This window comes from Vulpes vulpes, chromosome 9 (assembly GCF_048418805.1).
Source record: "Vulpes vulpes isolate BD-2025 chromosome 9, VulVul3, whole genome shotgun sequence".
Lineage (NCBI taxonomy): Eukaryota > Metazoa > Chordata > Mammalia > Carnivora > Canidae > Vulpes > Vulpes vulpes.
The window spans coordinates 105,751,440-105,767,632 of NC_132788.1; the positions used below are offsets into that span (position 1 = coordinate 105,751,440).

The 16,193-nt window shown below is 46.8% G+C and overlaps 1 protein-coding gene across 2 annotated transcripts in view; it reads right to left on the reverse strand.

Annotated features, from left to right (window-relative positions):
• SAFB (scaffold attachment factor B) overlaps positions 1-16,193 on the reverse strand; it is a 35,049-nt gene that overhangs the window by 2,655 nt on the left and 16,201 nt on the right. For both annotated transcript variants that reach the window (XM_026019430.2, XM_026019431.2), the window contains exons 5-17: positions 15,922-15,984; positions 13,227-13,254; positions 11,775-12,285; positions 11,302-11,351; positions 10,379-10,473; positions 8,530-8,679; positions 8,365-8,447; positions 7,880-8,019; positions 7,624-7,712; positions 5,834-5,940; positions 3,471-3,761; positions 2,051-2,188; positions 1,790-1,832 (exon numbers count right to left, since the gene is read on the reverse strand). In XM_026019430.2, coding sequence (XP_025875215.2) covers positions 1,790-1,832; positions 2,051-2,188; positions 3,471-3,761; positions 5,834-5,940; positions 7,624-7,712; positions 7,880-8,019; positions 8,365-8,447; positions 8,530-8,679; positions 10,379-10,473; positions 11,302-11,351; positions 11,775-12,285; positions 13,227-13,254; positions 15,922-15,984 — 1,788 coding nt within the window. The remainder of the gene's footprint in view (positions 1-1,789; positions 1,833-2,050; positions 2,189-3,470; positions 3,762-5,833; positions 5,941-7,623; positions 7,713-7,879; positions 8,020-8,364; positions 8,448-8,529; positions 8,680-10,378; positions 10,474-11,301; positions 11,352-11,774; positions 12,286-13,226; positions 13,255-15,921; positions 15,985-16,193) is intronic.

Consider the following 16,193-nt stretch of genomic DNA (forward strand, 5'->3'; position numbering starts at 1 on the left):
GAAGCCCCTCAGCTGAAGGCGCCAGCTGCCCTGTTGCTGCTCACGCCCAGACTTGACTTACCCATTAAACCAGGGTGGGCGCGTGCTTACACAGGGAGTCCTAAACACAAATGCCTCCACGACCTGCTTCCTCTGGCCTCTCATTCCCAGATGTGTGCAGATATTCCCTCAACAAAGGGGCAGGGGCAACTGAACAAGACGGACAAAACCCAGCCTCATTCCTTCTAGGAGCAAAATAAAAAGTCAGAGGGCCCCAGAAAGTCCTTCCAAATGGAGCAAGAGCTGCTTAAATGAGACCCCAGAATAACGTTTCCATAAAAACCTTCAAAACAAAACAAAACAACCTTCAAAACATACCAGCTTTTAGAAAAATTACAGCCTGTGATTTAGACCACTTCCTATACTTTTAGACAAACACAAATATTTAATAAGGAGTATCTGGGGCGCCTGGGTGGCTCAGTCAGTGTAGTGTCTGCCTTTAGCACAGGTCATGATCCCAGGGTGCTGGGATCCAGCCCCACATTGGGCTCCCTGCTTCTCCCTCTGCCCCTCCCTGCTTGTGGTCTCACTTGCTCTGTAATGTAAATTAATTCTTTATAAAAAAAAAAACATCAGCCTTCTAAAAACACAAAACTGACAGAGAACACTTTGTACAAGGGCCACATCTAGCTCTTCCTGCTATTTCATAATGTAGCCACGCTCTTCTATCCAAATGACCAACCCACGTAACAGTTCAGCAAGACCCAGGAAGCCTGTGCCAGTGCTTCCCGTCTGTGTCCCCTATCACACCACCTGCCATCTAGGACAGCACTGATATCAATATTACTGAGGACACTGTATGTGAAGAAAACAGTCTTTCAGGTTTCCAGAGTGTTTTAGCTACCAACGGTGGGCAAAGGAACCCGAGGGACTGTACTAGACACAGCTAGCAGCACCTTCGGCCCAGCTCCTCATGCAGGAGGAAGCACCCTCAATTTCACACACAAGCTCCACACAAGTGCTGGACCAAGATGCGACCCTCTGGCCCTGTAGCCTGGAATTTAACCACCGCTCTCAACTTTACCAAAGAGGAACAGAAGACAAGGTGCACATTTAGCTAACATCTCAGATTTACCTCTAGGAGTAGAGAAAAAGGAATCACGCGAAGATTCCTTCAGAGGTAGCAGAGAAAACCCCTCAATGTGGCCAAGGAATACCAACAGCCCCCCCTCCCCCCCCCCCCGCCCAGTCTTGCACTCAGTCTGTACTAGATGCAAGGAAAGGAAACTCACAGGGCGGCAATTCTGGCCAACAATGCCCTGAACACATCCTCCCTTCATTACCCCCATTCTTCCAAGTAAACCCATGAAAGAATCAATGCTCTTGGCGGAAGTTCTCAAGCTAAAGCTAGGACAGGAAAAGGGAGCACATCAAGCATATTCTCTAACGCGGTCATCCTGCAGAGTGTGGGTGTGGACCAGAGACTGAGTGGCTTTCCGACACTCGGGGGGCAGGTGGACCCAGAGAGCACAGCACTGCTTGCTTTAGGTGCCCCTGGACTTGCAGGTGCTCAGCTGGGCAGGTCACGATTGTCCAGCAGAGCCTAAGAGACGCACCCAAGGCTCTTGAGTCATCAGTACAGGATGTTAGTTACTCTCATTTAGAGGCGGACAGAACCTCAGGGTCAAGGCCGGAAGAGGCTCAGGATACACTACTCTTTGTTTACCTCGGCTGAGGAGGGAGAAAGCATGCTGAGGAGAGAGTCAATCCCATGGCAAAAACTGAATAAAACTGGAGTTTTCGGACTTACCTGTCCTTCTCTTTCTCCCATCATCGATCTGGAACCTTCTCTCCTGTAAAAGTCAATTTAAGTAAAAGCATTAAGGAAAGAAAGATTGGTTAGGCATCCTCAAATAAAACATTTCCCAAATGGAACCCAAGTAATTCATGCTCTGATGGTTCGAATGAACCCACAAAGCCAAGAAAGGCCAACCCTATTTCTTCAGGATTCAAAAAAAGAAGAGAACTGAGAGCAAGCAGGCAATGTCGGGGGTGGGGGCAGCTGGCTGACCTGTCAACAGAGTGGTCGGGGTAGCGGCCCCGGTCCCTGTGGTCAAAGTCGTGGAAGCGGTCCTGGCGGTTGAAGTCAGAATGGTAGCGCTCATCCAGGGCAGCCCGCTTTGCTTCTGGCCAGTAGGCATCATCTCGCCTAGAAGAGGAAAGGAGTACGTGCAATTTCTCCCTCAACTTCATAACTTTTGTGGAGATGATGAACTGAACCCCCTCCCCCCTTTTAAAAAGATTTTATTCATGACAGAGAGAGAGAGAGAGAGAAAGAGAGGCAAGAGGGAGAAGCAGGCTCCATGCAGGGGAGCCCGACACGGGACTCGATCCCAGGTCTCCAGGATCGGCCCTGGGCTGAAGCTGGTGCTAAACCACTGAGCCACCTGGGCTGCCCGTGAACTGAACCCTTAAACGGTCCTTGGCTCCTATCACGTCACAAAATGAGAACGGACTTTAGCAACAAGGTCTTCTTTGCTCCATGAGCTGGCAGGGTGATGTGGCATCCAAATGAAAGACTTCCGTTCTACTCTGACATGCCCTGCTTCCCCTAAACAGAATAGCTTTGGTTTCCCTAATAGGAGGGCAAGAGGGCACACATGCACACCTGCAGGTCGCCTCCACCATCTGCACATGGCCTTGATCTATCAGGACAGCAAGTGAGAGCCGTGACCCTGAGTTCTCCTCCATTGTGGACTAGACCCAGCAAAGACACGGGGGGGGGGGGGGGGGGGGGGGGAGGGGTGGGACTCTGAGAAGCACCTGAAACATACTGTTTCAAAACATTTATGACCATAAGGGACTCACAGCATCAGTATTTTGCACAGAGGCAAAAAGTACTAAAATAAAATAAAATACTAAAGAAGTGCTGGATTATCACGGGGACCTCTTTAACCTGTGCTGGAGAAAGATGATGAATATAAAATGTGTTTTTTCCCAAGTGATGCATGCAGAAAAGCTTTACTAGGACCAATGCTGGCCCTATCACTCCAGACTCCCAATAAGCAAGGTCTGAAATTAGGTCTAACACTTTAGTATTCACACATCATGCACTGGCATGTCCAGGAAATAAAATTGTTACCGGAGTAAACCAGAACAAATCACTACAGTTGACTACAAAGCCTAGAACAGGGGCCTGAAGATGTTTTTTGATCTCTGGCCACCTGCTTAGCACTCGTGCTTCATGTGCAGCTCTGGGTGCCCGCGCCAAGACTTGAACAAGACACTACTAGGCACTGCTCTGCATAACCATTTTTCCACCGACCCCTAACCATCTGGTTCCTGATGAAGTAAAGGACATCAAATTCGGATGTAGCATGTACTTGTGCTGCCTTTGAAACAAAAATCTCACATTAACATGATTCAGGGACCTAGAACCCAATTCTAAATGCCATGAGCCACCTAGAGGGTGGGCTAAGAACTGGACTTACCGGCCATCCACGTCGTAGGGCCTCCGCACCGCAGGCCGCCGCTCCTGCTCGTAGCGCAGCTCCTGCTGGCGCCGCAGCTCCTCGCGCTCTCGGTGGATGCGCTCCTGCTCCCGCCTGCGCTCATGCTCCACGTGCATGCGCTCGCGCTCCAGCCGCTCGCGCTCCATGCGCTCGCGCTCCAGGCGGTGTCGGTGGAAAGCCAGCCTCTCGCGGGCAATCTCCAGCCGCTCACGCTCCTCACGCTCCCACTGCGCCTGCATGCGCTGCTCCCACTCACTGCGCTCACGTACCCTGCAGGAGAAGGGGCCACAGAGCTGGCGCCACCCAGCTGGCTCTACAGCTCTCACCTTGGGGAATGCAGATCAGCCCAAGCACAACAGAAAGTTGGACTCAGGGCTGTGCCCACCCCTAAGGAACTATAGCTCTAGCCAACCCATTGATGAGAGGGAGAGCACAGCAGCAGCCCCGGAATGCCAGCATGGGCTCTGCTTCCAGCTTGGTTCCTGCCCGGCAAGTACTCGGAGCATGAAGGCGTGTGCATGTCAACGGTCAGCTGAAGTATGAGCTGAACCTCACTCCCTGAAACTTTTTCTGGAGCTCAACATAATATTCCACAAATACCTCATTAAAAATAAGACTAAGAAACAACATTCTTTTCACTGCAAATTAGGTCTCAATGAAAATCTCTGCTCCCTAAGGCATGGGCTTCAATTAGTCACCACGGAATGGGGCTAGTGCTCTCGCATCGAAAACTTACGCAATTTTTTTCTAAAAACATCTTATGATGTTTTTTCTAAGCTCAGATGAGCGTACCAACAAGCTGGGAACTGCAGCTACTGAGTGAAGGATGGGCAAGGCTGTAGGACCCTCTGCTCAGCCCAGAAGGGCTGCCAGCCACTCTCCTGATAGTGATACCAGCCGTACCTCAGCATGTTTCCTGCCCGTCTCTATACATGTGCCTCACTGTGCCTGTGGCTTGGAGAACAACAGCTACTCTTGGGGCGCCTGGGCGGCTCAGCTGGCTAAGCATCTGCCTTTGGCTCAGGTCATGATTCCCGTGACCTGGGACTGAGCCCTGCATGGGCCTCCCTGTCCTCCCCACTCGTGCTCTATCTCCCATTCATTCATACATACATACATAAAACCTTAAAGCTACTCTTTTCACGTGCACTCCTGATGCCTTATAAAGCGGAGCCACGTTGCATGACTTGTGGCAGGGGCATGACCTGTCCCTTCTGGTGACTGTCTTCTGTTTTCCTGTCAGGTTACTTTTCCCTTATTATATTTATTTCAAATCACATTTATTCCCCTCTCTCACGTGTCTTTCACATACAAAAGTTACATTTAAATTTAGTCATCTTCTCCTTCGTGACATTTTGGGCCCTCCAACCTGAACTCATGAATATACTTACTTTCATTTTGTCACAGATGTGAGCTGGAGCCCCAGAGCGCTATCTAAAGAACAGCCAAGAGACTTAAAGCTTTTTGGGGAGAGTCCACCCTTTTGTCACTAGTTAGAAATGTCAGTTTTGACATATTAAATTCCCACATACGGGACAGTTCACTGCTCTATTTGCCAGTTACTTCAACAAAGTGTCTCCTGCCCACTGCCTCTCCCTTGGAAGCAGGAAGTCATGAGCAGGCACTAGAAAAAGCAATACCTCGCACCCTTTACTCATTCTTACTCTAGCAATTTTACTGATTATTATTTATTAAGCTTAGGGGTAAGGTGAATGGCTCAGATGTTGAGCACCTGAGTCTTGGTTTCAGCTCAGGTCATCACCTCTGGTTCGTGAGATCAGGGCCCACATTCAGCAGGGAGTCTGCCTGAGATTCTCTCTCTTTCTTTTTACACCCTGCCCACCCACGTGCCACTAAAATAATTAAATCTTAAATAAAATTTTAAAAAAGGGATTATTTCTTGATTGGAAACATTAACTACCATTCAACGTGCTCAATATAACTTGTGTTTAGTTTTTAAAATTTAGGGAGACATTTTCTTCAGCTATCTTAAGGATGAGGATCTCTCAATTCTCTCCCTGCACACGTTCCACTGTTTCTCTATTTCCCTTTCCACAGCTTCTGGAGCACATTTGGTATGTTTGTTAACTAGCCCTACTGCACCAGGAAGGCATTCCAACTCCCTGCTGTTATCTTCCAAAATCTTCAAGAAGTGACAGGCCTATTTGTATGAGATGATCAATTGGAAAAAAAACAAAAACTACATGATCAAAGCCAAAGGCACCAAGAAATTTAAAGCAGTATTCCACACATGGGGGACTTTGAAAATATCCCCCTAGAACACAGCTTTCAGCAGTACAGAGATAGAACCAAACCAGTAACATTCCTGGACACAGACTCACCTACGGGACTCTGAGTCTCTTGACTTCCGAGGCTCTTTGACTTTATCAAAGGACACAACAGATCGCTTCTCTCTGCTGGCTGATTTGCGATCCTGGCTCTTAGAAACCTGGTTCACCAAGAAACATCCATAAATTAAGGCAGAAATGACAACAGGAAGAATCAGGCATGTCCAGGTCCAAGCATCCAAAGTAAAGGTTGGAAAAGGACCATCCATGTTTAATGGAATAACCAGGTAACAAGGTGTTCCCTCCTAAGAAACAGGTTTTCGTTATCCTAAGTCACAACCTCATCACGATGCTAAACTATATACTAAGTATTTCCAATAGGGTCAAAATGGAAGTAGTCCCTCCACTAAAACTTTTTAAATGATCACACGCATGCTTTTATACTTTGTTTTCTGTATCCAAAAGAAATCCCTCACTCTTGTTCTTTTCCTTCCTAATTAAACACGCAGCGGGTACCTAACCACAGTTACTTACGGTGTCACTGGGGATTCCTAATTTGTGCAGCTGCATGATTTTTATGAGATCTACTCATCTTATGCCTGGAGCTCGTACTTTAGTTTTGCCATTTTCCAATTGTTTTATATAAAATGAATGTAAAAGGTCACAGGTCTAACATGTGCACACAGAGTGAAACCTGCCGTCACTGAAATGTTGGCTTGCAAGAGCTTCACTGTCTGTCCCCTCGCAGCATGAGGTAACACGGTAGGCCTAACGCTGGTGCCCAGAATATCTCCACTTGACCGTTCATGCTAAGGGTGGTTCACTATGCCTAGACCGTGGCAAAATGTGCTTTGTGCTGACCACCTGCCCTCCTCCTGGGAGTCAGGAGTCTCAATATGCCTCTGGGAGAAAGCCATGTAACCAGTCCCTGATAGAACCCTTGGGTGCTGAGGCTCTAATGGGCTGATGGGCTTCCCTGGGCAGGAGCATCACCAAGTGTTGCTGCATTTTCATTGCTGCATGAGCTCACAGGCAGGACAGAGCACAGGGGAGCCTGCATGGGTCTTGTGCACACTCTGTGTCTCTTTCCCCACGACCTCATCTGGCTGTGTGTCCTTACTACACCACTGGGGCCAATCTTTGCTGTGACTACCACCACAGGCTCTCTAAGCCCAGTGGTCCTTAGAATGAATCACTGAACGTGGGTGGTCTTGGGGACCCTGGACCCACACCTACTGAAGTTGCAAGACTGCCAAAATTTGAACTTATGGACAGCGACAGCTGCCTAAGACCAGAAGAGCAGGCAGCGTGAAGCGGTAAGAGCCTAAGATGCATCCTCCATGAATTCCGTGTTCTGTGGAACATCCCTGAAGAGAAAGAGTATCGGGCTGAGCCAAAGTGGAGACCTGACTTAGAAAGGCAGGAGAGGCTGGCAGGGCTGCATGTGAGCTTAGGAATGCACGATGGAGAGCTGCTGAAACTTTCAGGGGAGGTAATGAAAACAGCCAGCTACAGGATGATTCGGGAAAAAGAAAAGAAGCCAACCAGTCCCATATTTGAATTTCCTAAGACCAGTGCTCTAACCCCTGAGCTAATATGGAACATTCAACACATCTGAATTTTAAAAGTAGCTTTAGGAAATTAAAAAAAAAAAAAAATTCTCATCAGAAAAAATTAACTGTAAATTAAAGCTTTTAAACTCAGTTTTTTAGAATGTCAAGATCTCTACATTTTGAAAAGATATACCACCCTTCTTAAACTCAAGAACTCCCTTAAAATATACAGAAAAATAAATGAAAGAATATGGAAAAACACTACACTCTAGTTAGAAAATCAATACTCACTCTCTCTTTGGATCCTGATGTTTTGACACTAATAACAGGCACACCTTTAGATTTATCCATCACTACAGTTCGCTCCGTTCCTCGACTTCCTACAGGAAGTAAAGGAGTCATGTTAAGGTAAGAAACCGGAAACATCCAAATTAGAAAAAGTACCCAACTCTATGGATAAGAGATCTAGTTTGTGTTGCTGACTACAGCAAACCACGAACCACACCTACTAGGAAGAGAACCCAGCTGGCATCTCTGGTGACAGTACCTGATTTTGTAGTTCGGGATCGCTCTGAGGGGCCAGGTTTCTGATCGTCCTGATCTTTACCCTTTTCTCCACTTCCATCTTCACCCTTCTTAATGTCCTCTTTTCTATCAGCTTTATCTTCCCTCTTAAGGTTCGCAGACCTAGAAATAACATCCCAGGACACACAGCCTGTTAGATGCAGTATTTAGGGAAGCAAAGCAGCCCTGACCAGGCCTCTTGCATTGAGCACCCCAGGACCAGGAGGCTGCCTGGGCTGGCATCGATGGGACGATCAACAATAGGGAGTCCCATCTGCTCTTCCCAAGCACCCCTGAAAGAGGGACTGCAGGAAGAATCATCTCAGCTACCGGAGGTGAAACCCTTCAACCAAACGTAAATGAAAGGATGAGGGGCCTTACAGTCTCCCCTAGCTATGGAAAACGTGCAGAACGGGAACTACAGAAAAGGACAATCTTGGCCGCAGCTCCCTCAGAGAACAGCAATACCTGTCACTGGTGCTGGACTTCTCCTTTTTTCCCTCACCCTCTCTCTTCTCAGAGGCTTTCTTCCCAGTAGGCTCATTTTTCGCCTGAAAAAGAGAATCAAATTCAAGTATTACCTTATTTCCTTAAACAGTCATATCCCTGGGGAGGGAAAAAAAAGCCACTTACTTTTTCCACTGAGATCATCTTCCCATGGAGCTCTGTTTTGTGCAAGTGGTTAATGCATTTTGTGGCCTCTTCTGCTGTGGACATTGTAACAAAGCCGTAGCAGCGAGCTCCAGGACTCCGGGCATTTGTTACAACCTTGGCACCCACCACCTCAAAGGAAAATACAAAAGTATGGCTCAGATAGGAGCCCCCTCAACCCCGCCCTGACTGCACATAAAATGCACAGGGCATCACAGGTTCATGCTGTTCCTCAGATCCGCGAGTCCTGGTGCCCTCCTAGGGTGAGAGGACCATGGGGAATGCCCTGTCACTAGGTGCCTGACAAGTGGCACCTGACAACTAGGAAAGCTAATACTACTGCCTCACTCTTACTACTCAAAGGCTGTGCCCCACTTCCGGCCCCTCCCCCTGGGAACCAGGATTGCAGGGTGGAGGGGCAGAGAGGAAAGTGGAATGAAGGCAGGCCTCTTTGGGCATTCTGTGAGCCATGCAGGCAGTGAAGCAGGAAGACAGCTCTGCAGATGGAGACTGACAGCCCACACTTAGAGCAGTAACAAAATTCAGTGAGAGGTTTCTGGCGCTACAGGCACTTTACACAGCACTTGCTTTTCCTAATGACCTTGGCAAGCTGACATTAGATATCCTGGCTCAGGAGAAGTACCACATAAGCCAGTATTCATTCCTAACTATGCTCCACAGAGACCCAGACCCAAGGGTGTTTCTGAATGGGCTGGTCCCCTACCCAAACACCTGAAGCCTACAATATGCACCCAAGACACTGGAGGCTCTAGGTGACACATCCCTGCTGAGAGCGCCCATCTGCTCTGAGGGCCACAGTGGAATCATGAAAGGGGCCCACTTCATATACTGAAGCTCAGGGAATCACCAGTTATTTCTACAACCATGTCATATTTAATTTTGCTTGTTAGTTCTCTAACATCAATAACCAAGATAAATACTACTATTGGTCTTTTCTGTTGTGATTTGTTGAACCCTTACTACAAAGGCCTATGCCTTTGGCTTGCCCCAAAAAGCTACTTTGGAGACAAGGAGCCCAGAATGCAGCAGCAGCTGATTTGGGAGGGAACTCTAGAAAACACATGGTAGGGGTGGTGAAAAAGAGAAGAGACCTGATACAGGTGCTCTGAAACACACAGGAAACTGCAACAGGCCTTGGGAGTGGGGGGGTGCAGGTGAATCTATCTATCCCTGCCACAGTGTGTGGGCTGAGCAGGCAGGGAAGACAGGCAGGTGTTGCAGAAGACCAAAGGCCAGAGCTGCCCCAGCTGTGGGTGAGAACAGGTGAGCTGAGAGTGATGGGGCAGAGGCACCAACAGCTCTATTACAGCTACACACACCATCTTCAGGAGGCAGCCATTCTGAGGGCCCCAGGCATAGAGGTGAGATTCACATGACCGAAGTATCCAGCTCCTGGCCACACAAGTGTGAGCGGCATAGCTGTGGCCTCCAGCTACCCAGACCAGTCTGACTCTACAGGCCCTGTTGACGACCCCTTCCCATAGCCACACTCATCGTCTGTCATCACCACCACTCCACAGAAGTGAAGCATCTCCCCACCCTACCCTCTGCTACAATCCCCAAAGCCCTCCCTGGTGGCTTCTGGCTGGGGAAGGGGAGAAAAAAGCTGACGAAGGCTGACGTGGGCTCTGGGAGTTTCCATCTCTCTCACATCTAGCCAGGGAGAGAGAGACCCTCCAAGTCCAATGTGAGCTAAAAGAACGGCATGATGTCATTCAAAGCAGTTACCAAGAGGACAATCACTTGTATGTAAAGGCTATACTACATTGGCTTCAAAACATTTTCTTCTCCAAAAAACCCCTGGTCTTACCTTCCCATATTTGCTGAAAAGATTCTTCAAATCTGTAGCTCTGGTGGTAGAAGAAAGTCCGCTAACCCAGAAATTTCTACCACAACTGCTACGACCTATTTCAAAAGAAAAGTCTGGTCAAAAACATCATACTCACAAGATCCTGAATCTTAAGAGATTGAAGTCATCCCAAACCAGATACTTTCCCCACTTCTCCCAGATGTCAGCACCACCCAAGTCAGCTAAGGCAGGAGGGCCTCATACCTGTCCTTACACAACCTGTGCAAATGCACACCAGGCCCATCAGGGCTTCGAGCAATGCCACTGACTGACAATAGTCAGTCAGGGGCTATTGGGACCAGGGGAAATTTGTTCCCTTAAAACGTCACCAAATGGCAGCCCAGTGGGTTGGCTTCTGAACATAAAACAGCTGCTATTCGGATGAACTCAATTCAGATGCTTCTCTTTCTTGTCACATGCACCTTCCCACCTATCCTCTGTTTGTATTCTAGGCTGCTAAGGAGGAATCTAAACCAACAAAATGTCTTCTCCATTAGCGATTTTAATTAAGAGATACGGTGTTCATAAATCTGAAGTACCAGGTAACCCCAAGATTTCTGAAATCAGAAAAAAATTTCCATTTACAAGTATCACTGAGGCTAAGGAATCTGCAAATCAGAGGTTCAGTCAGGATCAACAAGCTCAAAGTGCTCTAGTGAAAGCAAGAGTACTTCAGATCAATACCTTAACTCTGAGGACCTGGCTCGCTCCCTATAACCCAGAACCTGCAGAGTGAATAGCAGAGGAGTGGAGAAAGGCTTCATGAAAGGCTCAGAGGCAAATCTGGGTAAGAAACGCAGTATGCAGTGAACTAGAACCAGAAATCCCACTGTTGCCAAGGCCAAACATGCTCCAAGAGACCAGTGTTGCCCCCAGTCACCTACCCTTTTCCTCTTTGGAAAGCCTTTTTGTATCCGAGTCATCTTCGACAGAACTAGAGACAAAAGATAATGTCACTCCAGAAGGAAGAAGCAGAGAGGAAACAAACTCAAAATTATAAAACACGTGCTGAGGTTGCATACCTACCCGAAATTTAGTTCTGAAAAAATGATACCCCGACAAACTTGTATTGGAAATCTGACCTAACCATAAGATTTCAGACCCATAGGAGTTAATTAATTCTGCTGGGCTAAAGATAATTAGGAAGAATTAAAGAAAACAACCATGATAGGTTGAGAAAAGAAAAAAGATTATATAATCAGTTTAAAATAAACAAAGAGAAATAAAACATTGTTTAGAAGTAAACTACAATTGCATCAGTCTGGCTGGCCAATTGCAGAAAAAACAGCTTATGTGTGTCATTAAATGACCAATGAAAAGGAGATAGCGTCTGGTCTAAAACTGAGAAAAAACAAACCTCATTTTCTGATCAGCGCCCTCACTGGCTGAGGACTCTTTAGGAGCCGGAGGGACTTCATTACAAGCTTCAAAAGCAAACTTCTTCACGTCTTCTTTGCTATCTCTGGGGTCTGGGCTTGAGGCTTCCTGGGGCGCTTCCGCGGCCTCCTCGCTAGAGGCTTCCGTGTGCTCTGAGGCTTTACTACTCTGCTCAACTGGCTTCTCTAGCCCTACAGGCTCACAGTCCGTCCGCGCGCCATCGCCTGGCTGCTCCACGGGCTCCCTTTTCACTACCGCTAACAGGGTGTCTGCCCTGCTCGACTGAGCTTGTGCTGTTGACTCGCTGGCCAAATCTAAATCACCCTCCTCCGGATGGGCGCTGCCAAAAAGGTCCTCTTCCTCCGCAAGCTTTCTGTCTGGCCCCACGCTACTTGTATCCTGTGCCAAGGGCTGCTCCAGCTCGGAACCTTCTTCTTTTACTGGCTCAGATTTACAAGTTTCCCCCAAAATGTCGAGTATTTTCTCATTTTCTACGGATTTAACAGGAATAGAATGGCACAAGGTTTAATTACCAGGGAAATAAAGCAATCACAAATGCGGAACTGGCACGGCTGCCATACTAACACGAAGAGAACCGCTAGCTACACAGAGATTGGAAAACCCGCGGGTACACAAAGTGACAGTGGTTACACTACCTGCGCTCCGACTGCTACGGTAAGCCGCTACGCTACATGGAAGAGAAAAGCATCCCAGAGATTTAACCCCCAAAACCTTCTGGCTGATTCTTGACAGTCTTCATTCTGTCGTCGTTTACATAGGACTCTTCCGAATTTAGCTTCCAAAGTCCAAGGTGCTTAACTGAATGTATCACCATTCACTGAACAGCTCAATTTCCAAATTTCTTTGAATTTCTTTTAACAGAACAGTCCAACATGAAAACCAGAATCTCTTCCATCGGTGCTCTGAGATATTTGCAGTCCAGAAAGTGAATAGTATTTGTTTGGAATTCTCATGAAGAAACTCTTTCCTCTTCTGGAATCCAGTTATGTCTCAATGTTTTAAAATGCATCTCCCTACAACTACCTGCACTGCCTGAATTAAAAACCACAAAGTTAAGACACTGCCCAATATCACAAGATCTGTTTTGTGGGGTGCAGAGGTATTAGCTCATGAGAAGCATCATGCAAACTCTTTCTACATATGTTTAAGTGCCATTTATGTTTAAAAAGGCATGAGATCGTTTCATCTCATTAATACATTCTGTAACGTGAGAAGTTAGCCACTTTCACAGATCTGGTGATATGGCTGGGTTTCCAATCTCTATGATCCTGGTATGTTCTGGATCGTAAACCTTTAGAACAATGTATACTACAGTAAGGCAACTTTTTAAAATTAAAGAATTTAAATTAGAGAAGGTGGAAAGCTAGAATAGTTCCAAACCCCCGCTGGTAAGTTTTTCATTTAACAGTACCTGGCTCCAAGGATGGCTCTTCAATTTCCTGCAACAAAAAACATAAATAAGATGGTGCCAGATGAATGAAACCTACAGTTTCTTTACACCAAAACTGTCACTAAAAAGGTGATTTCTAAAACATGTACTAGGAAACTCACAAATCCAACAGGTAGAGTATCTGCTCACATTCAGGACAGAGCCCACACATGGACACGGCATGTCACCTGCCTCCACTCCCCCTCCCCCCCCTGCCCAACTCTGCCCGAGCTACTCTCAAAGGGCCTAGGACCTGGTTGCTGCTTTTGTTTGTGCTGCCTCGTTTCCCCAGCTCCTGGCAACATTATCACTTCCCATGGTAATGACATCACATGCTCAACCGTCCCCCTGGACTGAACTCTTAAAAGCCAAGAGAGCAGTGTTTTTGTCTACTTGTAATGTGTAACACAGCACCTGACATTTATCATTTCTTCACTTTTTTTTTTCATTTCTTCACTTAACATAGATTAATTTCTGAAAATTTCAAGGAGTGAGGGAACATAGGCACAGGTGGTTTGACCCCTGTTCTGGGTTCCTATGGTCCTACCATGTCTGCACCTGGTCGCCTGAGCACTCTCCAGGAGGACACAGTACTCCTCCCTGATCTCTTCCACTGACGTTCCCACTGGGCCACCTCTAAGTACTAGATATCCCCCAAACCCTTCCCAGGAAGCCCTGCCGATCCAGAACACTGCTATTCCTCACCTCCAAGAGCACCTGATTTTACTGTCCCTTCCCTATCTATCTGCCACCATAGTGAGCACAAAGTTCCTCTGTGGCCTACAGCCTTCGGGCAATGGCCCCTCACACCATCTCTCTCCTGACAGCTACGTCTGTACTTTCCCTCATCCCCAGCTGAGTCCTACACATCCCCCAGCACTTAGCTCAGGGGCCATCTCCTCATGGAAAGGCTTCTCCTAATGGCTTCAGAGGCTGCCCCACTAAGGAAGAACCTTTCTCTCACCATGGGGTCCTTCAGTGCTCTACACCCTCTGCCTAAGGCATGTTATCCTGGAATTCCAGTCAATACTGATGAGCACGGACTAGGTCCCAGGCACAAATTTAAGCCTTTTACATACATGCGTTAATCACCAGCCCGCCCTAATAGGTTGGTACTATTTGTATTAGTATCATCCTTCCTTTCAGACTGGGAGACTGGCACAGAGTGGCTGACAAACTGCCCCAAGGACACACAGCAGAGCCATGTTCTGTGCTATGGCAGTGTGAATGGGAGTGGGCATCAGCCCAGTCTCTTCCCAACATTGCTACTGTGTCTTCACACAGGGATAAAGGGCCCTGTGAAAATGGTGACCACCCTTCCTTCTCATTCACATCTGCAAGTATACCTGACACATCACAGGCACTAACATACACCTGGGACGTGGATGTGGTGGTGGTGAGGGGAGTCTGCACCTTCACTGGGAGCTAGTCCACCATTCTGAAAAGCCCCAGGAAACTCTACACATTCTTCATACTTTCATCCTACATATTTTCTTTCCATGAAACATACCCCACTGTGGGACTTAATCCTACAACTAAAGCCAAAGAGCATTCTAGGCAGAAGAATCCTCTCCTTAACCTTCTCTGGAGAGAATTGAATCTATCCCCACTTATTTCTGCAAGGGTTTATATATGTTCCACTTTAACACAGGAATCTTGCACCTAGAAGGACTCAAGAAAATGATAAGATCCAGTTCCCCCTATCCTTTCGGAGCCAGGAATGGGTGGTGTCACTTTGCAGCTGGAGAGACATCAGCCCTAAAGGTAGGGTGGGTTCCAGCACAATTTCTTGATGTTTGCACCCTCCTTGAAACTGGGATTCCGGCTTGCCAAAAAACCAGCCTTGTCCCTGCCTGGCAGAAGCACATGGGGATTGTGTCTCAAAGATGATTTCTAATTCATTCAGTAGTACAGGTGAATGAAATAGGACCAAAATAACCCCAAAACAAAAATAAAGACTGGCAAAAGCTGACAGTATTTTCATTTCCTCATAAACTTTCCATGAAAATCAGACCGCTACGCAGGTAAGTTTATTCCAACAGTTTATGTATCTAGGCAGGCTGGCAGAAAAATTAAAAGGAAACTCAAGACCCACATTTATGTAAATCCTACCTGAAAGTTAGTCCACATCTCATTTGTTCTCATCTAAGATTTAATATTTACACAGATGATATGGTCAAGATGATAAAGTCATCAAAAGAAATCTGTGCATTTTCTGTGAGAAAAATTCCCCAAAGCAGAACCAGGCCTGAGATCCCACCTTTCCCAGCTGTGATGTCAGTGCTCTGGCCACCCCACCCTCCTGTGTTCTCATCTGGACCCCATTAATATCTCTTGGGGAGGCAGTGCTCCCCCAACCCTCGCCACCATCTCCCCTTAGTGTCTCTCTGCAGAGGATGCCACCCAGAACAGATCAGACAGGCAATCTCTGCCCCAGCTATCAGATCAACAAGAACATTCCCTCCTCTCAGTTATAGATAAGTCACAGTGCTTGTAGGGGAAGCCAAGACGATGAGTAATAGGCACGTTGTATTTGGGGAAAAGTGGAAAGCAAAGCCCTCTGAAGATACCAACAGGGCAAACAAACCTTGCAATGACTTTTACTTGGGAATGTCATACAATATCTGAAGTGGTTTCCAGAAATGGTAGTCTAACCTTTGATTTTAAAGTTATTTACCTGTAATATAGTGAAGTCAGATGATGAAGTATCTAAATTGTTTAGAGTTTCCTTGTCCTCTATCTGTAAAATAAATAAAAATACAGTTTAAAACATCAATAAAAGGTAACACAATGGTGCAGCTGTATAATGAAAAGGAATAGCCATGAAAATCAGTTACGATTGAATTCTAAACACAGTGCAGCAATCCAAACAGCAATATTAGTTTCACTTCACCTTGATTTAAAGAAATGTTATAAATATATAAAATAGCTGCAAATAGATTGGGGAAA